This window comes from Emydura macquarii, unplaced genomic scaffold (assembly GCF_026122565.2).
Source record: "Emydura macquarii macquarii isolate MOO-44397 ecotype Brisbane River unplaced genomic scaffold, CSIRO-AGI_Emac_v2 contig_3534, whole genome shotgun sequence".
Taxonomy (NCBI): Eukaryota; Metazoa; Chordata; order Testudines; family Chelidae; genus Emydura; species Emydura macquarii.
The window spans coordinates 549,370-575,615 of NW_027133671.1; the positions used below are offsets into that span (position 1 = coordinate 549,370).

Genomic DNA, 26,246 nt, shown 5'->3' on the forward strand with positions numbered 1-26,246 from the left:
GAATCTCCATCCTTAGAGGTTTTTAAGCTGCAGCTTGACAAAGCCCTGGCTGGGATGATTTAGCTGAGGTTAGAACTGCTTTGAGCAGCGGGTTGGACTAGATGACCTCCTGAGGTCCCTTCCAACTCTCATCTTCTATGATTAAGTTCATTGGGAGCTCAGTCTGAGCATGCACTGCAGAACTGTGCCCTGGGCATGTGAAATTTTATGAAATGAAACAGAAGAAGCAAGCAAGTGTATGCAGTGGGAACTTGTCACTGAGAGCAGGTGAGATTCTCGTAGATTACAGGAAGGATTTGCGTTCTTACACACAGCAGTGCATGGAAAGCATTTCTGAGATGGCACAATAGGATTTTAATGACTGGCACTGATAGTCTTTTAATTAGATGATAGCTTGGAGGTACTTTGTCTCTGAGCTAATAACCATAGCCTGTGCTAGATAAATGCTGAAACTTAAGGCCAAAATGTTTGAGAGACTTCCTAGGCCGAGGGGTGTTGGCCCAGATGCTGTTGTTGATTCTGGGAGCACCTTAAATTGGTAGGTAATGTCATTTGTCTCCTCACCTCTGCGCCCTGCTCCGCTCCTGTACCCTTCACTGTTCTGATTTGCTTCTGCCCTCAACCCACCTCCCCAATCATATCCACAGTAGCTCTGGGCACCCCGATTTACAACTCCTTCTGAACTCTGCCAGCGTGCTTCCCCCCAGGCTTCCCTCCCTGCTTGCATGCTCCTTGAGAAAGTTTCAGGGCTCATCCACAGCACACAGAACTTGCTTTTTAAAATCAGCCTGTGGCTTAGGTGAAGTTATGGGGCGGATGAGATGTGCCAGCGATGAGAGAGATGTGCCAGCCACATTAGACTTGTGCCAAGCAGAAAGGGGGAAACTTCCAGGGGAAGACCAATTTCCTAATGGTTATACTACAGGGCTAGGATTGTAAACCCCAACAATCATTAAAGCCTCTCCTCAATCTGAATCTGGGCATATTTCCCCTTGCGGACCAGAGGTATGGTGCCCCTCTGTAGGGAAGGTGGCAATCCTCTTGCTTTTCGAATTATTAACCCTTCTCCTAACTTCACCCAAACCAAAGCAATCCTCTTGGAATTCCATAGACAACATGTCATCTCTGCAGGGAGCTTGACTAAATCAAATGTATGAATCAAGACATTTTTACAGATAAAAAGGGATTAAAGTTCCTTGTTCCTCAGAAATGGCTCCTGCTGTAGCGTTTCACTCCCAAAAATGCCTTTTCATAGTTCTGAAGAGTTAATTGTTCACACTATGTATTGTAGACAGAGCTGCCAGTTCTACCTATTAACATTGCCAACACTTCCCATTATAAGACCTTATTTTGAGTTGCTTACCACTATGCCAAACTGTAATCACTTGGGCTGAAAGTTTCCACGGTAAGTGTCTGCCTCAGGCAGAGGCTTTTTGGAAGGTTTCAGACAAATTGTTTCAGCAGTTCCAAGAATGAGGGTAGGGAAATTTTTGCCCCATGTTGAAAAATTCTGGTGACCTTTTCTGGGAGCAATGGGCAGAAGAGTCTGTGCCCACTAGAGCATGCTCCCCTCCAGAGCCTGCAGAGGAACCCAGGATTCCTTAGTCTGTTGTCAGCAAATATCTGTGAAACCCTCTGGCAAAATGTCCCATCCCCTTCTAGAGCTGATGTAGAGGATGGCAGCCTATTACTGTTGTCTGTTAGTTCAAGCTGCAGAGGTCTATGGGATGGATCTAGAGGTTCCAACCCTACTCATGACCCCTGCTGATATCAATATGATGCCATGTGATGGATCTTCCTTTCTCTGGTTTTGCTTTTTAAAAATCTAGCAAATTACACACAGGCACTACATTGAAAGAACATTCAGGTTGCAAATTCAAGCTCTCAAAATTTAGGATATGCCTGATTTCGGGGGGAGGGGCTGATTTAGGGTTGCAGTGAATATTAATTTTTCATCTTGAATTATATGGTTGCATGCTATTTTTCAGCTACAGCCCTGCCACATTCAGTGCACAGTTGGACAGTGCTCTCGGGATCAATCAGGATTCTGTAATGAAAGAGGCTGTTGTCTATAGGACAAACCTCAGTTGTTGCAGAAGTTGGAAGGTGTGGTGAACGAAGCAGAGGGAAGAGAGGATGGTCTCTTGGTTAGTGCAGCTGAATTTTGCCCTGGATAATTGGATTCTATCCCTGCCTCTGCCACAGTTTCTGGGCAAGTTGCTTAAGACGTGATCTCAAATTATGTTTCTCATTTTTCTGGTGCCTGACTTGAGCTCTACGGTCTGATTTGCAGAAGTGCTGATCACTCAGCTGCAACTGAGGTCAGTGGGAACTGTGCTTTGAACATATGAAGTGCTGTATAATGCTCAGCACTCTAAAAAATCAGCTCCTGGGCAACTAAAATTTGTGGATACTCTTGACCTTAATTTCCTGGTGCCTCAGTTCCCCATTTGTAAAATGGAGACAATAGCACCCCTCGCTTCACAAGAGTATTATGAAAATAAATACATTATAGTATTGGAGTATTTTACATACATTGTTGTTACCCACCAGAGAAAAGCCCAGAAGTAAATTAGTATTTGTATTTTCCGAGTAGGGTTTGAATAGTGTGGCCCAGGGCTAATTTACTGCATACCTTGGACAAGAAACTAAAAACACTGCGGATGGATTCTGCTCACTGACTGAGGCACAGTATAAAACTTGCATGTGATCATGTAATTAAAGACTGTGTCAAAATGCATATGCACAGGCAGGCCAAGTGCTTGATTTTGCAATTAGCTGCTGTTGGAGCATAGTTTTTTTGTGTGTGTAATATATTCTTATGTAAGATGGTGCATTCCCACATGTACAGACTACATTTTAAATCAGTTTATTTTTTCATAATAAAACCAGAACTTAAGAGTACTCATTGAAACAAACTCCATGAACTTTCCAGAACACATGAATCATGAGGAGCTTTGCTGGGTATCTTGCCTCCCCTGGGTTTCATTGCATCAGGCGTTTCAGAAATTACCATAGGGAAATTCCCATAGATACTTGGCCCTGAAGTGAAGGCCAAGAGTTCCCAGCAGGAACGGCTGTCTAGTTACTAAAAACAAAACCCAAATGTTGGAAGCCCAAGGTATTAATCCTGGAAGCACCTCAGTCACACTGCCTGTCCTTGCTGGTGACGACAGGACACAACTCTGTCAACTTGAAGAGCTAATCAGACTCTGCCAGGCCTGTCAGCATCTGTGATTGTATTGGCTCTTGAGATCTCTGCACTCTAGCAAATAGCTGTCAGCCAGACAGAGCACAGGGATTGTTTGTCTACTGAGAAATAACCATGAGGATGTTGTGCACATAAGACTCCTGCCATTTGGGAGGTTGCTTACATGAGAAATAAACGTATACTTGAGGATCAGGCCTCCCTGTGCTGTGATTGGCTGGGCCACTTCCTTTCCTGCATAATGCACATAGGTAAATTGTGGTTTATGCTGACTGATTTCCCTTACCAGCCAGGCAGGCAACCTATTGAAAACAGGTCTTTGGGAAAAAAAACTTCCGCAGAGCTGCGTTTGTAAGTTGAAAAATTATTTTGCATTCTTCAGTATTATGAGGGCAGAATGAACAGGATGGTGAAAAGAGAATGTTTGGCTGTAGAAGCTGATCAAGATTTTTCAGTAACAAGCACCTAAAGTTTAGCCTTCTTTGGAACAAATGCAGAGTTGTCCGCTGCTGCTACTACTAGAACAAAAGATTAGTTTAACTATAAACATCTTTAAAAGCACTGGGACTAGGAGATATATTTAACCTTAAGGAACATGAGTGTGTGTTAGCTGTAAACTGGGTAGCTGGAGCTAGTGTCAAGAAGTATAACTTTTTTCAAATTGTATTCTAACTTCAGTATCCTCACTTCCTGAAAAGAGAAGGCAACAAGCTTCAGATCATGCTGCAAAGGAGGAAGCGATACAAAAACCGAACAATTCTGGGCTACAAGACTTTGGCAGTGGGCTCCATCAACATGGCTGAGGTAGATGCTCATCAGCACAACTCAAAGCATTCGAATGGAGTCAGCATTTGCCCTTCAACCTCAGTTTAAATCCAAGGCTACCATTTCTTTTCTGGGAAAAGTACCTAGATGGCTTTCACATCTTTCACTTTGCAAATGCACCAAGGTTTATAAATGTTGATGGAAATAATATAAAGTAATAAATACAATGTGTTTTCTATAAAATATAAGCTGGGGAACCAAGGGCTGGGTTATTTCTCTTAAGGTTTTTAAGGTTGGGGTTCAGTTCCTAATATTTTGCCCAAAGATGCCAAGTTCCCCTTGCGTTTAAGCCACTTTGGCATGAGAGTTCAAGAACTCTAATAAATATTCTGAAAAAATAATGCACAAGACCAGACAACCAAAGTTGCAGTAAGTTTGGTTCAGTTGAGCTAACATCTGTTTGTTTCAGACAGTTCTTGAATTCTTGTACATAAATAGCACATTTTATCTTACTCCATCCAAATAAAATACTAAAAACATTAAGGTTGCAAAGTCAAGTGTTGCAAAGTTTACATTAATTTCAGCATTTTCTAATCTGTGCAACCTTAATTCTGCCCCTTTATGCATGTGTGTGATAGTTCATGATTGTATAATTTCCACCATTTTCAGTTGGGATATTCAGGCATTGCAGTCTTGAAACTTACTTTTCATGGTCATTCTTGTTAATACAATTTGACTGCTTGAGTATTATGGAAAGCAGATGACTAAAGCAAGCTGACTTTCAAATTTGAATCAGTTGCGGAAGATGTTTATAGTATCCCCTGAGCTTCCGTTAGCTCCCCACTAATTCTTTGATCCCCTAATTAATCTAGGCATTTGTGTACTTATAAATATTCAAAACAGTGTTAGTAGGAGCATTGTGTAGCAGAAACCTGCCATGTTACAATTAGCACAGAAATCTTCCAGAAAATTTCATTCCATAAATTGTGTTCCGTCAGTGGAGAATTTATTGAGAAATGAAATGATTTAACACTAATATCACCACAACCTAGCATGATTATAGGTAATTGATTAGTTTATCTGCAAATGATTTATTTTGTGTGAGTTGAGCTTTTAAATAGAAATACTTTTTCACGTCTGCATTTGTTTGGTTAAATCCTAATTTTTGACCTTTTAGCTTGTTTGTCTTGTACCATGTTTGTTTGTTAACAGTTGGAAATTTAAACAGAGAAAAAATGAGCAGCACTCAAATAAGCTCATCAGCAAATCTCTTTAAAATGTTAAGCATTCACTGTTGAAATATGATACTTTATCTTACTGTTCTGTCACTTCTGCCAGCAGAGGATAGACTATGAAAATGTTAGGTATCTATAAAGTATTTTAACAGAGCCACAAAGATGTCTATTTGCCTGTGTTGTGACCCTTTCTCATTGTCACACTAGGTTGCCAGCTGTGTTTGGGTCAGGGATTTTCTTTTTTCCACTTTGTTCTGTAAAGCACCTAGTGTGCTTGCCCAGGGAAAGGTCACTGTGGATGGTTTCTTCAACTTGTTTTAAAATACATTTGTTTTTGTAGTTCGGGAATTCGTAAGATCACTTAAATTAGTACCCAGGGAAGCTAACACAAAACCCTCGCTGGGATTTAGCTGAGGTTAGGCCTGCTTTGAGCAGGGGGTTGGACTAGATGACCTCCTGAGATCCCTTCCAACTCTGATTCTATATTTCAATAATAATGAGGGTAATCCAATAAAATGCTTCAGTGTGATCTGATCAAATGTCAAACTGAAATCTGTCCCTGCCACTTCCTTAAGTTGATAGCCAAGTAAATTCTGAAATAGCATTAGGCAGTGTCTATATATGGTGGTTCTTCTAGACAAGACTTTGAGCTTTCTTGCATACTTGTAAATCCAGAGTAACTCATTAAACTAAATAACTGTTCTGATGTTAGTGGGTGGGAATCAGGCTCACAACATTTAAATATCAGAATGTGTTACTTCACCAATCCCAGGTGATGCAGCACCCGACTGAAGGAGGCCAGGTTCTGAGCCTCTTCAGTAACATCAAGGAAGCCACAGCCAAAGCAGCAGAGATCTGGATCTTCTCACTGTCAAGCCAGCCAATAGACCATGAAGACAGCACCATGCAGCCTAGCCAGAAAATCAAGTCCACAGGTAAAGTTACATCCTTTAGTGAACTTCAGTCCCTGTCTACTTTCTCTTCCTCCTGACAAACCCTTCCTCTTCCCTGAAAGCCCACCCACCCTGCAGTAAATTGCCTCAACCTAAATTTTTGTGACAAAACAGAAAAAGATGAAACAAGCTGGCGATGTCCCTGGCACCTCCTTGCTCCCTTTTCTGCTGTATCAAATTCTCTTTCCCATTTTACTTGGTCTCCTCAGATGGCAAGTGCTTTCAGGAATGGATGGTTTTATGTTTGTAAAATGCCTGTCCCAGTGGGGCCCTGATCCTGTTTGGTTATTTCTGCTCTTTGAAGGCCCCAATGTGCCACTTCCTGCATTCCTGTGTTAACCAAATGGCTTCGGGGAGGGCAGGGCAGGGCATGAAAAGAGAAGAACTAAATGCCGTTTTTAAAAAAAATAGTGTGGTCTAGGAAATTCCTGACCAGCAGATGGTTTCTCTTCACCCCCACTAAAACTAAGCACTGCAGATAACCATGGAAATCAGCTTTGTTCTCCTCCTCTTCCATATTCTTTGTGAATTCAAATCCTCTCTGACTAGGGCTTGTCTACACAGGGAAGCATTTGTGGAATAAACTGGAGTGTAAATTTAAAGCACAATAGTAATTTTGCAATAACTGTGTGGACACTCATATTCTGCGCTAAGAAGGTCTCTGTGCAGTTTAGCTTAATCCACTCTAGAAGTAGATCAAGCTAAAACACAAAAAGGCACTCAGTGAAGAATGTGTATGTCTATGTGGGGAGCTGGCCTGGAATAGCTACTGTGGACTGGTCACCATGTAGACAAACCCCCTAGGCTTCTGAGCGTCTGTGCTCCATTGGTTCTTGGTAAACTCTCATCTGCCACTGGTTCAGAGTTCCTTACCTCTTTGCCCATGTGTCACAGGGTAACTGGTCTCTGTGGATAGACTGAGCCTTGCCCCCCTGGATTGGAACAGGGGAGCCTAATCTGGCTAATTAAAGAGGGCCAGGCTACCCCATGGGCAATAAAGGGCTGCTAGCAGGTAGCTGGGGAGGAAGGGACTGAGACAGGCCAAGACTTGGGCAGCAGAGGCCATGCTGGAGAGGAGCTAACTCCTGTGGTGGGTCCCTGGAGCAAGAGGGTTAGAGGCTCAAAGAAGCAACCCTGTGGCTCCAAGGGGAGCAGAGCTAGAGGAGACAAGGAAGCGGCCAGGAGTTGGAGTGCCAGAGACTCATGGGAGGGTTGTATATGCTGTAATATAGAAAATAACAATCTAAAGAAACTCTCTGCCAGATAGAACCAAAGTACAAATGGGAAGCACAACACCAAAAATTAAATGAAACAGTATGTGCGTATAGCAATAGACCACAAACTGACTCCTCACTGACATGGGGGAGAGAGGACACTTTCAAGGACACTTGAGAGCTGAAGGACATTCCAAGGAAGTAGAAACCTGTTTGGAACTGGTGATATTTTGAATTGTTGCTTTGCTGTTAGACACTTGGGTGATATGGGGAAGGATGCATTGAAAATTCCATTTGTAAGTTAAATAGAAAACTGTCTCCTTGTCCTGCTTTGGATTGGTGACTACTATACCAACTGGCTATTACAAAAACCAAGAGGAGAAGTTGTTCCATAGAATGCTTCTACTGCATGATCTCTGGAGGCTAGAATCTCTTGTTTACCTCCCTTAACTAAATCTTGCACACTTCTAGGGAGTATGTTCATGCCTTTTTTTTTTTTAAAAGGCACAGGTTAGTAACGTGTTACTACTTGTTCTTGATCAACTATATCTTGCTGTGGAGTCACCGGGTTCTGGGCTGGGCTAGCCAACCCAACCAAATAAGCTGCTTTTCCCAAATGTGTGCATGGTAACTTTCTAAAGTAACTGACATTATTAACTTAAATTATCTGAGCATAAGTCTGTGATTTTTATGCAGCATGCATCAAAGATCTTGGTTTCCATTCTTGGAAGCCTTCCATTTATATGGCATCTGCTCTCTGTACCTGCCCTGTGACAGGACAGTGGCTTAATTCTGATTTCAGACAGGAGGTCCATGTTGCAGGATACATGGCATCCACCACGCAGTGTCTGAGATGTTAGCTAGAGTCCAGACTAGAGCGGGACAGTTTACTTGGTGTATCATTTCAGTAAGGAACAGAGTCTCTCTTTCTCACTGGATTTGATCCTGCGTACTAGTTGTGCCTAGCTAGGGGAAAAAATCCTGGGGAAGTGGGTAGCTTGAGTTGCCCCATGGGTAGATGCTGAGTGATGCCCACAGCATCTTGGACTATATACCAGCTGTTCCTACTTATTTCCCGTTGGGATGGGCATGCCAGACTAACTTCTTCTGAGGGAAGGGGTGAGAGTGTCTCTGCCAGGCTTGCCTGCATGCCAACCTTCTCTACTTTGCGGACATATTCCCTATCAGTTAACAGAGTACTTACTATTCTCCTTCTCTCAGGGGGGAAGTTCTCATCCTACTTGTCTAGAGCAGCTCAAAGATACACCCTTAGTCTTCTCCTCAAATGTTCATATTCCTTAATTCCAGGAATGTTAACCAGGGTGAATTTTTGGAAGTTTGCCCTCCTGACTCCTGAGAACAAAGGCTTCCCCTTCTTTCTATAGGCAGTTTTACAAGACTATGCCTTTTCCTTACCTTACAGATAACTATTCTGAAGAAGAGTATGAGAGCTTCTCTTCTGAGCAAGAAGCCAGTGACGATGCTGTCCAGGGACAGGTACTGTATGAGGAGCTCCTGTTTAGGGCTCTGCAATGGACTCCTTTCCCAGAAGGGCATAAATTGATAGTAATCACTCTGCGATCCACTTTTAACAAAGTGGATATTTGGCTAAATAGTCCAGTGTATAATCAAAGCCTACCACTGAGTATTTGGCTGTAAAGGACAAAGTCACCTGGAGCGGCAAGGAAAAAGCAAGCGTGCACAATAATGGATTTCTTTTGTTTTTGTCAGTGGTGTTATTTATCTGATGCCAATTTCAGAGCTTAGCCCTTTTAAACCTTAACACGAGTGTCCACAGCAGTTTAGTACAATGAACTGATACATGTGTAAAGGCACCTATTGATCAATTTGAAAGCACTGTACCATTAAACTAGCAAACATTAAGTAGATTCAGAGAATAGATCACCAACCAGAATAAAAGGAAATTTTAAGTTTTTTAAAGCTTTTAGTTCTGTGTTTGTACAGCAGCTAGCACCAGGGATACTGGGCCATGGCCTAGGCTCATAGGTGCTACTGTAGTATAAATAATAAAACCACAAGTCCCCCCATTACCATAGTATCTGAGCAGCCTCACAACCAATGTACACGCTGGTGAGGTAGGAAATCCAGTATTTCAGTTTGTAGCTGAGGAGGAGAGACTGAGAGGGTAAGTGACTTGCCTAAGGTGTCAGAGTCTGTGGTTGAGCTGGAAACTGACAGTTTTTTGTTTTTCCTCATGTATATGGGCTAGTGACAGAGTTCTCCCTTCTCATGAGTGCCTCCTGTCAGCTGGGTGGAATTCTGCACTCTTTTCTCTGCTCCCAGTGTCCCCTCATCAGGGGCTCTGGCCATGTCTGTCTCTCAGTCAAAATGCATGAAGGAATTCCTGCTGGGGTAACAAAGGTCCCGCAAGAGCTGTCAGCCTCTGTTGGTATCTGCAGCCTTGTCTCTGAGCTCAGTTCTCTGCCCCTTCTAGGAGAGCTTTAAGCCTGTCCTTGCTCTGTTTTAGAGCAGTGCCCCCAGGGCTTCTTCCCTGGAGACTTCGTGGTTCTCAGCAGTTCCCTGGTGTCACTTTAAGTCCTGCCCTTCACTTGAGCTTCTAAACTGGCCTTATCCTCTCCTCCGGGCTTAGGCCACTTCCCAGTGGCCAGTGGAGAGGACCTAGGCCTGCCCCCTACTCCAGGTCCAGACTTAGGGACCCTATAAACAGCAGCCATGTACTGCTTCCCTTTAAGAGTTGCGGCTGCATTTCCTGGGCTGCTTCCCACTCTGTTCCATCATCTTCCTGGGTTCTCGCCATGTGTTCCCTGCTTGAGCAGGGTCTCTTGCAGACTGCCTCGTCTGGAGAGTTTCTCCATCTTCCAGCCTTCTGATCCCAGCCAGGAACTGATTTGCTTTGCCCCTACAGGAACTGATCTGCTTTGCCTTTTAACTGAGCATGCTGTGCTCTGATTGGCTGCTTCCCTGCAGCCTTTCTAGGCAGGCCTGGAGGACCCACCTTCACTGCCCCTTTTCTGGGGCAGCTAAAGTAGGCCCGCGAGGCCTACAGCAGAGGACCTCAAGAGAGCCTAGTACACCTTCTCAGAGGGCCCTACCGTGTACAATTAATCTTGCTCGTGGCCTATAACTTTTAAACCTGTACTGCAGTGGGTAGTTGTATGTGGTCCACAGATTATTTTCCTCCCCCACATTTTCCCCTTCGTTTGAACTCTGCACTTTGGACATCCTTGGCTAGAAAGATAGTCACAACTTCTTAAGCAGCCTCAGCCACTGATGGGCCAGATTGGGGCAAGAAAGATGGTGGAGCTCTCCCAAACTCCACCCCTTTGAATCACCAGAATGAGACACTGCTCACGATAGCTTGTGCCAATGTTCAAACTGTGTCTTGCACCTCTGGCTCATTGAGCTCTGGCTTCCATGGGCTCTACATCTTCTCAATTGGCAGAAGGGAGAGGGATGGTATCTCCCAAATGCCACCCATTTTTGGCACCAAAATGAAGGATTACTCTCAGTAAATTGTCCCGGCCTGTGACATTACCTCTTCTTCTCTTCCCTGAGGGATGAAATCATTAAATGTCGACTTCTAAATAATGAATTATCAATAGGCCTGAGAGTTAGGGTCTCACTGGCACAAGGAGGCAGGTCACACCTCGGGCTAGGGTTCCAAGCTCTCCGCAGGCTCATCTCTGCACTAGTTATTCTGCTTAGGAGTTTGAGGCTTTCTTTGCACCGCTGCAGCTAGAAGCTGACTTGAAGTGACTGAGATTCTAGAGAACAAGATGGTGTTTTCAGAGAGGTGCTGGTATTTGTGTATTAATGTGTACCAGCTGTGTCTGACTCAGAGACCTGGCTGCTGAGCAGCGTGCTGCGGGTTTCATTCTCTGCATTTCCAGCGGCACCTCTCTGTGCTGGACCAGTGCAATCCCAGCCTCTTGTGATCTGTTTCCTTCAGGGTTAAGTTTTTTGCCTCCACAGAGCTGCAAACCTTGTTGAAGGGAGCTACAGGTGAAGACTGAGCCAGTCTCTCCTGTGCATTTTTATAATGTTAATCAGTGCCTGGCATGTTTTATTGCCCAAACAAAACATTTTGCCATAATTTTTTTTTTTTTTAAATCCAACCTTGTTTGTTCTTGAGGCAAGTGTACTATCTGTCTCCTCTTTCTGTGTAGGATTTGGACGATGATGAGTATGAGCTGGGCAAGCCAAAGAAGCAGCGGAGATCGATAGTAAGAACGACGTCCATAACCAGGGTCGGTGGAAATTAGTTTTACTAACACTGACAGGGTTTGGCCAGGATGCATGCAGCTCAAGAGATTTACAGAGCTAGACACAAAATGAGCCCAATGGTGAAATCCGAGATAATCTCTTTGGGCGGGGGGGAATCCAGAACTAAAAACTAGCCAAGTGATCCAAGTATTGATGAAAGCACAGCAGATACTGACAGCCTGAGCTGTGTGTGAATCATCTTGTATCACTTGTGTTGTCTGTAAGAAGAAAGAACCCCAATGAAAATCATTTAAGGGAGAAATTGTCCCTGTGCAGAGGCCAACACAAGGTCCGTGCATGGGTAAGCCTCCAAATCGGCTTGAAGTATGCAAAGGCCTTTTGCTGGCCCTCTGCATGAGGGTGAATTTAGCCCAGCTGAGCATCCCAAAGGATATATTGGAGAAGGAGGTATGAAATAATAAGTGAGTTAATGCAAGATGGTCTGTATGTAGTTCAAACTGTGGTAATCGTCACGTGCTATTGAATTATCTGGTAAATGGTACGCAGTTACATAATGTATGCGCACAAGGGGGCAGTGTCAAATTTTAGCATGTCACTTTAACTTGCCTTTGAGTGCTGCAATCTTAATAATGACTTAGTTTTTTTGTATGCAGTATTTGTGCCATGTACAAGATTACAGTAACTAGGCACTGAGATAAGTGCCTTTATTGCAGAAAACATGCAATAAGCAGGATTTATTTTGCACTTTAGGGTAGGCTTGAAGGTCAGTCTACACACTTATCTACCTCCACAAACACTATTTTTGACATCCAAACATCAGAGGCTTCTGAATAGGCCACATTTTTAAAATAAAAGCAGTCTATCACCAAAAAAAGTTTCTTCTTTCCCCTAAATGAGAATCATGAAAAATCATCAGATGCTGGTTTACTAGTTGTTCAGGCCTGGATCAGTGACAGTTTTACGATCTTTTTAAATATCATGTGGCAGAATTGTGTCTTGACAACTAAGTAATGTAGCTTTCTCATGATATAAATAATTTGTTTCTAGTCCTGTCACTTAATCATAGAGTTGGAAGGGACCTCAGGAGGTCATCTAGTCCAACTCCCTGCTCAAAGCAGGACTAACCTCAGCTATATCATCCCAGCCAGGGCTTTGTCAAGCCTCAGCTTAAAAACCTCTAAAGATGGAGATTCCACCAACTCCCTAGGTAACCCATTCCAGTGCTTCACCACCCTCCTAGTGAAAAACTTTTTCCTAATGTCCAACCTAGACCTCCCCCACTGCAACTTGAGACCATTGCTCCTTGTTCTGTCATCTGCCACCACTGAGAGCAGCCTAGCTCCATCCTCCCTGGAGCCCCCTTTCAGGTAGTTAAAGGCTGCTATCAAATCCCCCCTCACTCTTCTCTTCTGCAGACTGAACAAGCCTAGTTCCTTCAGGCTCTCCTCATAAGTCTTGTGCTCCAGCCCCCTAATCATTTTTGTTGCCCTCCGCTGGACTCTCTCCAACTTGTCCACATCCTTGTTGTAGTGGGGGCCCAAAACTGGACACAGTACTCCAAATGAGGCCACACCAATGCCGAATAGAGGGGAATGATCACTTCTTGTGATCTGCTGGCAATGCTCTTACTAATGCAGCCCAATATGCTATTAGCCTTCTTGACAACCAGGGCACACTGCTGACTCATATCCAGCTTTTTATCCACTGTTACCCCCAGATCCTTTTCTGCAGAACTGCTGCCTAGCTCATCGGTCCCCAGTCTGTAGCTGTGCAGATATTGTGTCTGAAAACTGCAATACCATAACTGAATAAAAAACCATAGAAGCTGCATTTTTTTAAATTAATATTTCTGTTATGTTTTTTTCACTGGGGTAGAGGCTTGTATGTTAACTAATAGGCAGCCTGGCCTTAGAGGCAGAGAGATCATTAAAAATAATAGAAACTTACAAGAGAACTTTCTAAATAGACTTTGTCTAGACTCTTTGGTGCTTGCAGGATATGGGGTGCAGGGAGAGACTGATATCATGGAAAGCTGATATCATGGAAAGATGACCTGCATAACTCGAGTTGTTGATAGATGCCTGTTGACAAAGATGGCCGTCCCCAAATTCATGTCTATCATTATGCCACACCAGTGCATGTTCATGAGAACAATTGCATCCTGCATTTCACAAACCATAAACTTATTTGTTTGAGGGGAACTATATTTTGTGGCTTTATGGTCATCCTAAACTCATGGCAGCTAAAAATTGTAACTCTAGCATCGGCACCATGATGTATGTCGGGGGCCGTGGGCCAAATCTGAACTGCCAGACGCCTTTGAACAGACCCCAAAATCTTTTTACTTATTTATTATTATTATTTTATTATTTTCTCTGGAGACTGGACCTTGACTATACCTTGACCAAAAACCAGACTACCCCTGGTCTATGTAGATAATGCCAGTTACTTATAGGCCAAGATTTTCAAAAAGCTCCTGAGGTCCTATTTAGGCATGTGTCTGATCCTTCAGAAGGTCAATCGCAGTTGGTGGGTGCTCAGCATGTCTGAGAATCGGGCAAGTGCTTAAATATAGAATTGAAAGCCTAACTTCAGGCTCTTCTTTCTGATTATCTTGGCTGGACTGTCTGAACAGAGACAATAGGAGTTGTAGGGAGAGAAATAGCCAGCAAAATGAGGAAGTAGCCTTCAGTAAGGAAAGGCCCCATTGACATTGCTTTCCCCCATTCAGAGTAACTGCACCTCTTACATTGGGAAATGTGAGATTAGTTTCATCTGCTACAGGCCAGGCCAAAGGCTAATGTTTTTGGTAGAAATTAAGCAAAACTCAGCCCCTTGGGTTGTATTGTTTTGAGTGAAGCTCTACGTTCAGAGCTCACAAGACGCGCAGACTCTGAAAAGCCAAAATGCTTGTCAAACACTAAGCGCCAATCCCTCAGGTTTGTTACAGCTCTACCGTTAGGGTAAAATAATCTGCCAAGATCCTTGCTATGGAACCTACTATCCAGTCACGCACTTGGGGTGACTGAGACATCCCCATCAACCGTAAGAGTTGGGAGGAAAAATCACTACTCCCTCGCAGAAAAGGTTCCGTTGTATCTCTGAGGGCAGATGGAACTTCTCCATTAAGGAGGCAGAAAAACAGCCATAAGCATTCACTGTATTCGTCAGCTTGTGACTAACTGGCAGGTTCAACATTTTTTGTGTTTCCACTAGATACATAAACACATGGCTAGAGTGCAATGTTTGATGTATGATGGGAGCCCATAGAGGTGCAATAAGGCTAATCTAGTCAGAGCTGGAGCTGACTTGATCTAAGCATAGGTAGGATAGCATGTAGAATGGGGGAATGGCACATAGGTAGAAGAAAGGGCAAAGGAGCTCTTTGATTTTTGGCTCAACCCTGTACATGACCCTACTTTGGAGCAGTCAGTGTATCCATTTCTAGCTGTGCCAGCGCTGCCTGTGCATTCCCTCTTGCCATATTCATGTAAAAGTGTTCTTGACTTACAGCAACAAAACTTCAAGCAGAAAGTGGTGGCATTGCTGAGAAGATTTAAAGTGTCTGATGAGGTAAGTTAGTTAACGCTCGCCTATACCTACGACTTTGTCATTCAACTGCTTGATGGGTTCTGCTAGTTTTCAGGCTGTTTTTCCTTCTTTCTTCTCAGCTCTGTACTGGGAAGTGTCCCAAGTTCACCGGTGACTTTGCCCAACATTCTGAAGCTCTGTTTGGGCTACAGGAGGACAGGGCGGGTTGAGAGCTAACTTGAAACGTTTTTGATCAAGATTTTTTGGTTGCAGTTTTGTCAAAGATATTTTAAAAACACTTGTGCACTCGCTTGCAGACTGGTTTACAATCACGTGACTCTTTCAAAGACTAGTAGTCTGTTTGTTGCCCATTAAGTTGCCCATCACAGCTTATTTTCTTATTGCCCATATTATAAAAGCTGAGCAAAATATGCAGTTTTCACTGGAGACAACAAAAATCTCCAAGACAGTAAGCCAGGCAGTAAAAGCTGAAAAAAGAGGACAATCAGAGACTTACAAAAAAAAATTAAAACAAATTTTTAGAAAAGCATCAGATGCAAATGCAGCCCGACAGTTCGCACAATTTGGACCATCCCGTCCATATGAAACACACCCAGCACAACCACCATGGTCCCATAGTGGTAGATAAATGGTCCCAGGAGAAAGATACTAGTCAGATGATTCAACTGAAAGCAGCTCACTCCACCATGGTACCTTTAATCTTCTAAACAGAGCGACTAAGGGAAAAGGAAGACACTGACACTTCCCTCCGCTCCCCCCTCTTTCCCAAGCTCTTGGGTACCCCATATCTCATGGCAGTAAATAAACTCAGTGCTTCCTTGATACCCAGTCTTTCTGTAATCCCTTCGTCTGTAAAGTACTATTCCATGGAACATCACTCCAGCCATTTTGGCCTCCATACAGAAGCCTCTCCCTGCAGTAAGCCAGCTGTTCATAGGAGATGCAGTACTGGTAACTACAAAATAGATCAGTGTTTCTCAATTAAATTTGGCCACGGAACCCTTTTTAACTTCTGCGGGGTCATGCGATACCCTCCGCTGAAAAATCCGGGACATCTTCCCCTTTTCGGCAGCGTGCACTGTCAGCTGTTTTCGCGGAACCCTGAAATTCATCCGTGGAACACCAATTGAGAAACACTGAAATAGATTGTTCTTCCATGGGTGGAATGCCTACGTTACACTCCCCCCAAATTCCTGCTAAGGAAAAACAACTCAGCAGAAAGAGTATATAATAACTCAGATCTTGACCACTGTGCTGTTCATGAGATACCACCCTCTAGTGCTTGCTTTATAAATTGCACCAGGCTGCACCCGTCTCAAGAGCCTATCCAAGTATAGATGTCTGACCCCACTGATGTCTCACATGTGAGGAAACTGATGGAAGCTCTGGCTTTTTTGGTTTGACTTTTTTAGATTGTTAGCCTTCAGTTTACTAATGAGGGAAATCCCTTCTGGAGATAATCCTTTATTCCTTTAATCGCTTGCAGATAAACCAAAGAAATAATAAGTCAAGGTGCTGGAGCAGTCTGTTAAAGGCTAGGTTACTCTGGGGAGAATACAAGATGGAATACTATTTTTTTGGTAGTACAATTTAAAATTGGGTGAAACGCTAAAGGTCCATTTATAAATGGCTGTTAAATGATCAATAAATATTTTAATAAATAGTTAATTTGTTAAAGATTCTTAGTTCGATAGATAAGTAGCTTGCTTATAACATCTATATCACCTTTTACTGACATGCTTAGAAGTCATCTATAATACACACAGCTCATGTCTGTAACATGCTTCAAACATCCATTAGCCCGTGAGAATCTAAGAACAAAGTGACCCCACCATGATATGTTTTGAGACTGACCTGATTTTCAGGGGGTTCCAGAAATGCCAGCAGTCACTGTGTGTGTGCTGAGATGACTTGGAATGGATCTGTGTCCTAATAATCATTTACACAGTTGTATCCACTTGCCTTGTGCTTAGGTTCTGGATTCAGAGCAGGACCCAGCAGAGCATGTGCCAGAAGTGGAGGAAGACTTGGACCTTCTGTATGACACACTGGATATAGAAAACCCCAGTGACAGTGGACCTGAAATGGAAGATGACGACAGTGTCCTCAGCACTCCTAAACCAAAGTTAAAGTAAGAGAATTGGATTCTGGTGTCGGTATGGGCTGGCAGAAGCCAGGGGTAAAATTAGCTGGTCCAGAAACAGATCAATGCTTGAGTGCTAAAGTGCCTGGCAGTCTCCATTTTCTGCTAAGATGGGATATTTTTTGGAGGGGGGTGTTGGAAATAAATCCACTCTGATGCCATTTATAATTGCATGTTACACTCATTCCATTCCATTCCTACTTTCTGTTTTTCTTTGATCTGGCAATGGATCATGGCATGTATTTAAACCACAGCATGAAAGATTCGCATGTACCGACACGTCAGTTGATGGGGAGAGTTTACATCTGATACTGATAGCCCTGCTCTTACCTTGTCCTGTTGTTCAGTGTGTTGCCTTTTCTTGTGCACTGCAGACAGAACACGGGAGGGTGCTATGCTATTTGATGTCTGTCAGACAGATAGCGGTGTGAAGTGCCCATTGGCAGTAAGTGTAACTAAAAGCTACATGCACACATCCCCCTGCTGGGGAAGAAGAAGAGAAGATGGGAGAAAAATGTGCCAAATGGAGCGATCAGCCCAGAGTCAGGAGAGGTTGAAAGCCAAGAGAGGCCAGGCTGTGAGGGAGTGTATGGTAGATCGAAGAGGAGGAGAGGGAATTATGGGAAAGGTTGTTAGATGCCATTGTGAGATGGCTTCAGTAGAGTGGAAAAGGTGGAAAAGCCAGATCGGGGGGACCAGTGGTGGAGTTGGAGGAGAGGAGCTTGAAACAGTGGTTGTCAGGGGCACACTCAGTGAATTTAGAGGAGAAAGGAGATGGGGCAGTAGCTGAAGAGGCAGATGAAGTCGAGAGGCACTTTGTAGATGGGGTTGATGGGGGCATGCCTGGTTTTTGAGCAGAATAAGTTAGGCAAGAAGACGACAAAAGGAAGAAGGATAGTAGTAGCCAGGAGGAGGTTGTGTTGAGGTGAGTAGAGGCGTTTGAGAGAGACAGAGAGAGAGCAGACAAGGAGCCTTGGTTTTGGGGGAGAATGAGGTGGCAGGGAGAAGGGAAGCCAGGGGAGGTCTCATCAAGCTGTGTCTTTGAAAAAGGTGACAAGGCCTTGTGTGGGAGGGATGGTTTCATCAGGGAATCAAAGGTGGGAAATGAGTACCTGGGATTATGAGAGCTGGTGAGGCAGGAGAAGTGTTTGGCCATGAGCATGGCAGGCCTGACGGGAGAGAATGGAGCATCATTTAACATCCTGATGAAGAAAAGCTAGCACTGCGTAGAGTCAGTACGGTCTGTGTTAAATGGATTAAATGCCGGCTAGCTGTTCGATCTCAAAATGTAGTTGTTAATTGGGCCATAATCAGCTAGAAGGGCTGAGAATCTGTTCAGTTAGTGCTATTCAGTATTTTGTCAATGAACTAGAAGAAAATGTAAAGTCTGTTCTTGGTGGTTTGCAGTGATAACACAGACGGGTGGCAGGTAAATGACTAGAACAGATTGCTTATATGGACCACTTGGCAAACGTCAGACATCCATCTTAACATGGTCAAATGCAAGGTCATTCATCTAGGAACTAAAAATATAGGACATTCCTAAAGAATGGGGGCTTGAATTATGGCAAGGAATGACTCTGAAAAGGGCTTGTTGGTGATGGTGGGTACATTGAACTGTTCCTTGGTGTTGTGGTTAAAAGAGCTAACTCAGACTTTGGATACAAAGAATGGAATGTCGAATAGGAGTAGGGAGGTGAAACCATTATCTCTTCATGAAGCATTAAGGAGACCAATTCTGAAAATCTGTGTCCATTCTGGTATCCACCATTTTAAAAGAAGACTGAAAAATTGGAGGCTTTATAGAGCTAAATGATACGCAGAATGGAAAACATGTCTAAAATAGAGATGATTGTAGATTATGAACAAATAACTGCTTAACCTTCTTTGTTAAACCAAAAACCTTCCTGGGTAGAAGATCTGATTGTAGATGGTTTTCTAACCTATAAGACAAAGGCATGACAAGATCCATTGGCTGGAATCTACGCTACATAAATTCCAACTGAAGATACAGTGCAGATTTTTCAAACTGAGGGCGATTTAACCATCGGAACAGTGAATTTACTACATCTCTTGGCAATCGTTTTAAGTTCTTAACCCGAGACTGGATGTTTATCTGAAAAATATACATTCTAGCTCAGCCACAATTTATGGGGCTTGGTGCATGTCTCACAGCATGATGCTCTATGGCCTGTTATATAGGAGGTCAGATTAGATGACCACAGTGCCAAGTGAATAAAAATCAATTTTTTTAAGTTTATTTCAGTTTGACAACTCACATTGCGGCTTAAGGCCTGAAGTTACTATAATCTGTGTAGCTCAAAAGCTTCTTTTTCACCACCTTTTTGCTATAATCTATTAAAATCATTAAATGCTAAATCAGCTACTTCTCATAGACTTTAATAAACCTGCTTTTTATATATACAGAATTAGGAGACAACATTTCTAATATTTTGAGTCAGCTTTTATAAATATGGGACAATGTCATATACTGCATCAAGTATCTATGTAATCAGTCTTTTATAATATTGTGAATGCTGGCATATTCTTTTTTCCAAAAAAAGTTGGTGCAGAAAAGCTTTCTCATTAGTTGTGTTGGGTTTCAGTTGAGCAGAAATACCTATAATTTTATGTTTACCGTTAATTCATCTGTCATTGAGTGTTCTTCGTTGTGTAGCTTTTAGTTAGATTTTAACAATGAGGATTGCCAAGGAATCTGATGATCCTTTTCAACTAATTTTAAAAGTTGGTTTTATGCATTTTTTATTCAAGTGTAGCTGACACAAATCATGACTTAAAAAGTTAATTTAGTAAATCAGAAATACAACATTTACCACTGTATAGCATTAAAAAATGTAGAAATTAAGCATCTGAATAAATGTAAATCTATATTATTGCCTAAATCTGTATAATTATAGTGTGTCCTCCAAGTTAGTCATTACACTAGATTTGGTACTTTTTGCTAAATGAATCAAATCAGTAAGTTCTGATGGTTATATCAATCAGTAAGAATGAACTTTTCCTTTGGAAAATAACTAAAAAGGACTAACAGAAAAATATTAAGGTTTTCTGTGTGCTGATATAAATCATGATGAAAAGTGGTGATTTAAATCCATCCACCCATGTCATGGTGGCCTTTTCTGGCTTCAACATCTATGAAATTTCAGGTTGAGGAACATCAGTCTACAGGGCTTTCTCCAAAGGGGTTCAGAGGCGCAGGAGGTGGATTGGGGAAGCAGATTTTGGATGTGATCCAGGTTGCAAGGGTGGGCTTGGCAGCAGAAGAGGGCAGTGGGTGCGAAGGGAACTGGCAATGGAATCAGAAGAGGAAAGGTGGACTGAGTGGTAGAGAAGCAATAAACATGAGTGGATTAGAAGTCATAAAGAGCCAGGAGTTGCAGGATGGGGATGGTGCTGGAGAAATCAGGTTGAGGTGTAGAGAAGGAAGGAGAGAGTGAAGTGACTTTTTAATTCCACATACTTTCCAAATCTGAATTAATCCTGAGACCAGCCCTGTGAGGTAGGCACATAAAAACTCTGCTTTTACAGAGTGGTAAACTTAGAGGTAAGGGACCTGCCTGCACTGGCAGAGCTAGAAGAACCCGTATCTCTCAACTCCTGTTCCTGTGCTTGAACCATCAGACCCTCCTGTCTGTTTTCCCACTGACACAAATGGGAGCTGCTAACAAATCTCAGGTGAACTAATGTGGGCAAATTAAACCCTCTGGATATCTGTCTGTCTTCAATTTAGAAGTGTGGGAGTAGTGGCTGTTGGTGTCTTTCACAGCAGATGACCATATCTTCTGTCTGTCTTCTCTTAGACCTTACTTTGAAGGCCTGTCGCACTCCAGCTCTCAGACAGAAATTGGTAGCATCCACAGTGTCAGAAGCCAAAGAGAGCCATCAAGTCCTGTAAGTCATGGGGTTATTTATCTGTGGATGACATAGCTACAGCAAGGTTTGCTCTCCCCAGCCAAGTAGTAATGTTTCATCTGAAATGAATTCACACCGGCCAGACACTATTAACCTGCCTTGTAGTTGAATGTGTTCAGCCTTGATGTTTGTGCTGAGCTGTAATTGATACAAGCAGGTATCAGCTCCTTCCTTTCTATCTAATTCTACAGCGCTGGTGAGTGAGACATGAATGCAATGCTTAGAAAAACCTGGTTAGATTTTAAAAAGTAGAGATGCAGAAGTTTGTTTCCTGTGGTGTTAACTTGGACTGCACGTTTTGCCTATTTATGCTGTTAAAGATTTACTAAACAAATCTATGTTCAGTTCCACATTCTGTAAGAACCAGAGTAGGAAATGTTCCATGTAGGATCTTTGACTGCTTGAGCATTGCATGCATGTATCTTTACTACAAGTGGAACACAGTTTAAAACATCAGATAGTAGTGCCCATTGGGGCAGCCCCACCCTACCTGTGCCCTCTTGGGGGGCACCTGAGTCATCTATGGGAAGGGGCTGGTGCCATCCCAAATGCAACACGCTTTCCTGTGGTCTCCATATTCAGGGCAGGAGCGCAGAGGTGATCTCTAGTGTATATGCCGTACGGCTTTGTTTATAGGCAGGAATGGAGTGGAGGGGTGTACTGCTTAAAGGAAACCATTTTTGGGACGAGGTGCTGTTGTGCAGATGGTGTCTTGGATTTTGAAGTGAACAGTCAGGCTTGGACTCTGTTTGCTTTCCTTTGACAAGAAGCTCCATAAGAAGGGTCTTGATGCAGCCGACACTCTTCCCCCCAGCCCCTGTCCTGGGTCTCCCAAGCAGCAGCATCACTGTGGACCGTGTGTGCTTTTGCCTCACCTGTGACTCCATCTCTTGCAGAATCAGGTCCCTGTCCATTCAGGACCACCTAGATTCAGAATAAGACTGAAATTTGACCCAGAAACGATCAGATGGCCAGTGAGGCTGGTACAGCGCAGGGGTGAAGTGTTTTCGCCCGAGGGTATTTGAGGCAGGCTGCTGTGTGGTGTTGCGCCCTTGGTGTCAGTTAATATTTAATCCCAGGCAGTATTACTGAGATCTCAAAACCACTTCTAAGGGTCTTGTGGGGGTTGGATCTCTGCGAAAAGGGGGTTTCCCTGACAGCAGCTTGTCAGGCCATCTTCTGTTATAGCTTCCTAAGTGACAGAGGTTTTCAGTGAAACATTTCAGTTTTTAAATGGAAGACCTAAGGGCGGTGCAGTTTCTGCATACGTTAGCCTGGGGCTGGTAAGGTAGTGCCCTCCCGTAACTATGGCGTAGTGACCCTTTGTTGTGAAATCAGGCTTGGAAATAGTGAGATGTAAAGTGCACATCTATATGGGGTGCTGCGTGCTCTAGTGTGCCAAGCTTTGACTGCTTTCTCTTGCCAAACAGATAGAAGTGCCTGAAAAGACGAAGAGCCTTGGAAGCAAACATCCAGGCGACAGCATCTCTGACGCTGTGTCTTATGTACGTTTAAAAACTCATTTGGCAACATTCATCCATTATTCACGGTCAGTCATATGCTGTGTGGACTTTGTCCACGTCATCATGGCAAATCCCAAAGGGGTGTAGCCTCCTTGCAGATCCAGCGCCACCCGCATCACTCTCTAGCTAACTCCTTGAGATGGTCTGGCTGGGGATTCAGTGTATGTCCATTCCTGGTGATTTTATCGCATGACGAAAGCTTTTGTCTTGAGCAGCTCATGTGGACGGAGCTGGCAGTATCTGCTGGCAGCCAAGGAGGGCAGAGGATTTATATGGCTCTTCATGTCACTATTTGTGTTTGTAGGAGCCTGACCAGCAAGACGCTCAAGAAGCAGAGCTCTCCACACTGGATGTGTTCATTGAGAAGCTCCCACCAAGTGGAAAAATCACCAAGACCGAGTCTCTCATTATTCCTTCCACCAGGTAACAATCAAGAACTGGCTACGGTGGTATGGAAGCTCTTCATCTTTTATATAGTGCATCACTTACCTGCTGCCCATCATATAGTATCTGAGCGCCTCACAGCCCCCCGTGAGGGAGGCAGTACTACTGTCCCTGCATTACGGACAGGGAGCTGAGGCACAGACTAGGTGACGTGCTCAAAATCTCACAGAAAGTCTGTGCCAGAGCTGGGCATTGAACCCAGGTCTGCAAAGTCCCCCACTAGCTCCTTAGCCACTGGGATATCCTTTTGGTCCATGTGAAACTCTGAGTTATCCTGTCATGGAAAGAGTACGTCATTCCAAGCCAAACCCAGGGTAATCATCTACATAATCTGCGACTGTGGGTCTCTCAGTGCCATGAACCTGTGTTCAGCCCCTGGAACAAGGGTCTCATTTCCTCAGCTGAGGCTCCATCTGCGAGATTGGTGTTGGTCCCCTTCCACGCTTCCTTAGCTAGGATGGTAGCTGGCTGGAACTTGGCTCCTGGAGGGTACATCCGGGTGGGTGTGGATGGGGGAAAAGCTGGAGGTGCACTTCTCTGTGACCTGACTCCAACCTGCAGGATGCCTGGGATCAAGGGAGAGGAGGGACTGCACATTGAGTGGAACGTCAAATTGAATCATGTTCTAAAAATCAGGTCCCTTTAACGGGTGTCAAATTGGACAGCCAAAATCATTGGTCTTTTCTGAAGAACATGACCATCCAGTTGCGAGATCATATTCTTTATGAACTGCTCTTGGAGGTGGACACTATCACTTACCAGTTCACATTGGCTTGTAGCGTTGACAACCATTGGATCTATGGGTAATGAGGTGCTGGATCTCACTCCAGCTCCTAGCAGACAGATATAATTTGCTTCATGGGACAATTTCTTGGGGAGGACATGGTCCTTTAACTGCCATTATTTAATGATGGAATGTTCTTGATTTTGCAGCTTAGTTTGAAAAGTCCCGTTGATAAATTAAAATGAATAGGCACTAATTTGGGTCCTGGTTGGTATTCTCAGGAAAGAGGCCAAGAATTGAATAAGCCATGGAGAATCTGACCTCTGCCCATGAGAGGTGATGGGCTCTCCATGTTGGGTGATGCGTGCTGGCAGGGCAATGTGGAGGAAGTTTCAATTGCTACTTCACTTACTGTAATGACTGGGACCGCAGGGTCCAGGACTGCTAATGCAAAGACATTCACCAGTGCTAAACTCACGCACAGTAAAAAGTTCTGATTAGTCTTCCTCAAGCAAAGTGCTCGATGTTCCTTTTTGGGGGGGGGCAGGCTCAGGAGTGTGAGCTATGGAGGGGCAGGAGGCTGCCTGGGCTCTCAGTAAGTCTGCGACCTGAGCACACCATGCAGAGAATCCCTTTGCTGCAGCTTGGGAAAACCCTTCTGGCAAGCAGCGTCAGCTGCCCTGAGTGAGCAGTGACCATGTAACCGTTACAATTTAGCAGGTCGGAAGGGAAGCAGACTGGTCGCCGGGGGAGAAGCACGTCACTGAAGGAAAGGCAACCAGCAAGGCCGCAGAATGAGAGGGCGAACAGCCTGGACAACGAGCGCTCTCCAGACACCAGGCACCACCTGCAAGTGAGATGAGCTCCATCCCCTTCACAGCTTTCCACTGTGCGTCCTCCCCCAAAATGTCTCCCATGACTCTTTCCGCCAGCCGTGTCGCCTCGGAAGGCAAGGGTTGTACATTTCCTTACACGTGGCTCCATCACGACAAGATGGGCTGAGTCTTTCTCAGTTGAGTCTTTCTCAGCTGATCTCACATTTTGTGTTCATTCTTTCAGCTTTTGGTTAGTTTGTTGCTTTATATCCATTAGGATGAAACTGAAAAATTCTGTGGGGCAAATCTGCAGCAAAAAGAAATAAATGATGATCTCTTAACACTACCCCCAGGAAATGACTAGTCTGAAACAGAGGGGTTCCCGAAGATGATCCAGTGTGAAAAAACAAAGGGTACGTCCACACTGCAAGGGAAAAACCAAAACCAAAAAATGCCACAGCAAGTGCTCAGAACCTGGCTCAGCTGACTCGGTCTCCCAGTACAGGGCTGAAAATACCAGTGTGGACATTCTGAGACCCACCCTGTTGCTGGGCTTCAGGGACCGGACTCCATCCTGAGGGTAATGTCCACACTGCTATTTTTAGCCCTGTAAGCCAGAGCCAGTTGACCTGGACTCTGAGATTCATTGCCGCAGGTTGTTTTGCACTGTAGATGTACCCAATGTGGAATGTTTCTAGCAAAGTCCCTACTCTGTATCCTGGGACTCTTACTAGCACCAAGTTTGGTAATATCGGACCCATTAAAAATGGTAATTGTGGCCCATTATTTTGAAAATATAGCGCCCTCCCCCCCAGTCTTTTATTAGTTAATATTGACTGATATAAAGTGACTTTATTGTTTGTGAACTCTTTTTATCATCCCTGACAAAACAAAGCCCAGCTAATTCAATAGTTGGTGGAATATGTGCTTTGGAAATGCCACTGAGTCTCTGCCTCCTCATGCACGAGAGCTCCCAGCTTCTGTAAAACACAGGGCTCTTGGAAGTGGTGAAATAGAACATAGTCTTTCATACAGGGCATAAAAATAACGCTGCTGGCCAGATCTGTGGTCTGTTTTTCCCCACTGTTCCATTATCTGGGGTTTTTAAATATTTGCAGATCCCAAGGAAAACAGTGTACGATCAGTTGAATCACATCTTGATTTCTGATGACCAGCTACCAGAAAATATTATTCTTGTCAATACTTCGGACTGGCAAGGCCAGGTAAGTGCAGGAGAAGGGATGCTGAACCCTAGGTTTCCCTTCAGGCAGCCTCTGTTGCCCTCTATGTAGGGAAGGAAGGATAGGATTTTTAGCTTGCGTAAAAGGAAGGAACATTTGAGGTTGCTTTGCTCTATCGAGTAAATGGGTTTAATAGCATCTAGGAATTGTGGCCACAAGTGACTCATGGGCCTGTAGGTGGGATCTTATTTTTACAGAGAATTGTTACACTTCAGGGCAGTTCTTAACCATGACCCTTCCCCAAACACACACCTTTCCTGTTAAGGTGACATTCTCCTGGGTCAATAAAA

The 26,246-nt window shown here is 43.8% G+C and overlaps 1 protein-coding gene across 4 annotated transcripts in view; it reads left to right on the forward strand.

The window, feature by feature from the left end:
* The window catches only part of PACS2 (phosphofurin acidic cluster sorting protein 2), a 141,341-nt gene that overhangs the window by 57,759 nt on the left and 57,336 nt on the right, over window positions 1–26,246 (forward strand). The window contains exons 4-14 of one of the 4 annotated variants that reach the window (XM_067536357.1): window positions 3,887–4,012; window positions 5,981–6,143; window positions 8,799–8,872; window positions 11,524–11,604; window positions 15,095–15,154; window positions 17,107–17,264; window positions 21,098–21,188; window positions 22,640–22,714; window positions 23,037–23,155; window positions 24,618–24,753; window positions 25,834–25,938. In XM_067536357.1, coding sequence (XP_067392458.1) covers window positions 3,887–4,012; window positions 5,981–6,143; window positions 8,799–8,872; window positions 11,524–11,604; window positions 15,095–15,154; window positions 17,107–17,264; window positions 21,098–21,188; window positions 22,640–22,714; window positions 23,037–23,155; window positions 24,618–24,753; window positions 25,834–25,938 — 1,188 coding nt within the window. The remainder of the gene's footprint in view (window positions 1–3,886; window positions 4,013–5,980; window positions 6,144–8,798; window positions 8,873–11,523; window positions 11,605–15,094; window positions 15,155–17,106; window positions 17,265–21,097; window positions 21,189–22,639; window positions 22,715–23,036; window positions 23,156–24,617; window positions 24,754–25,833; window positions 25,939–26,246) is intronic. The other 3 variants (XM_067536358.1, XM_067536360.1, XM_067536359.1) reach the window with 3 other exon arrangements.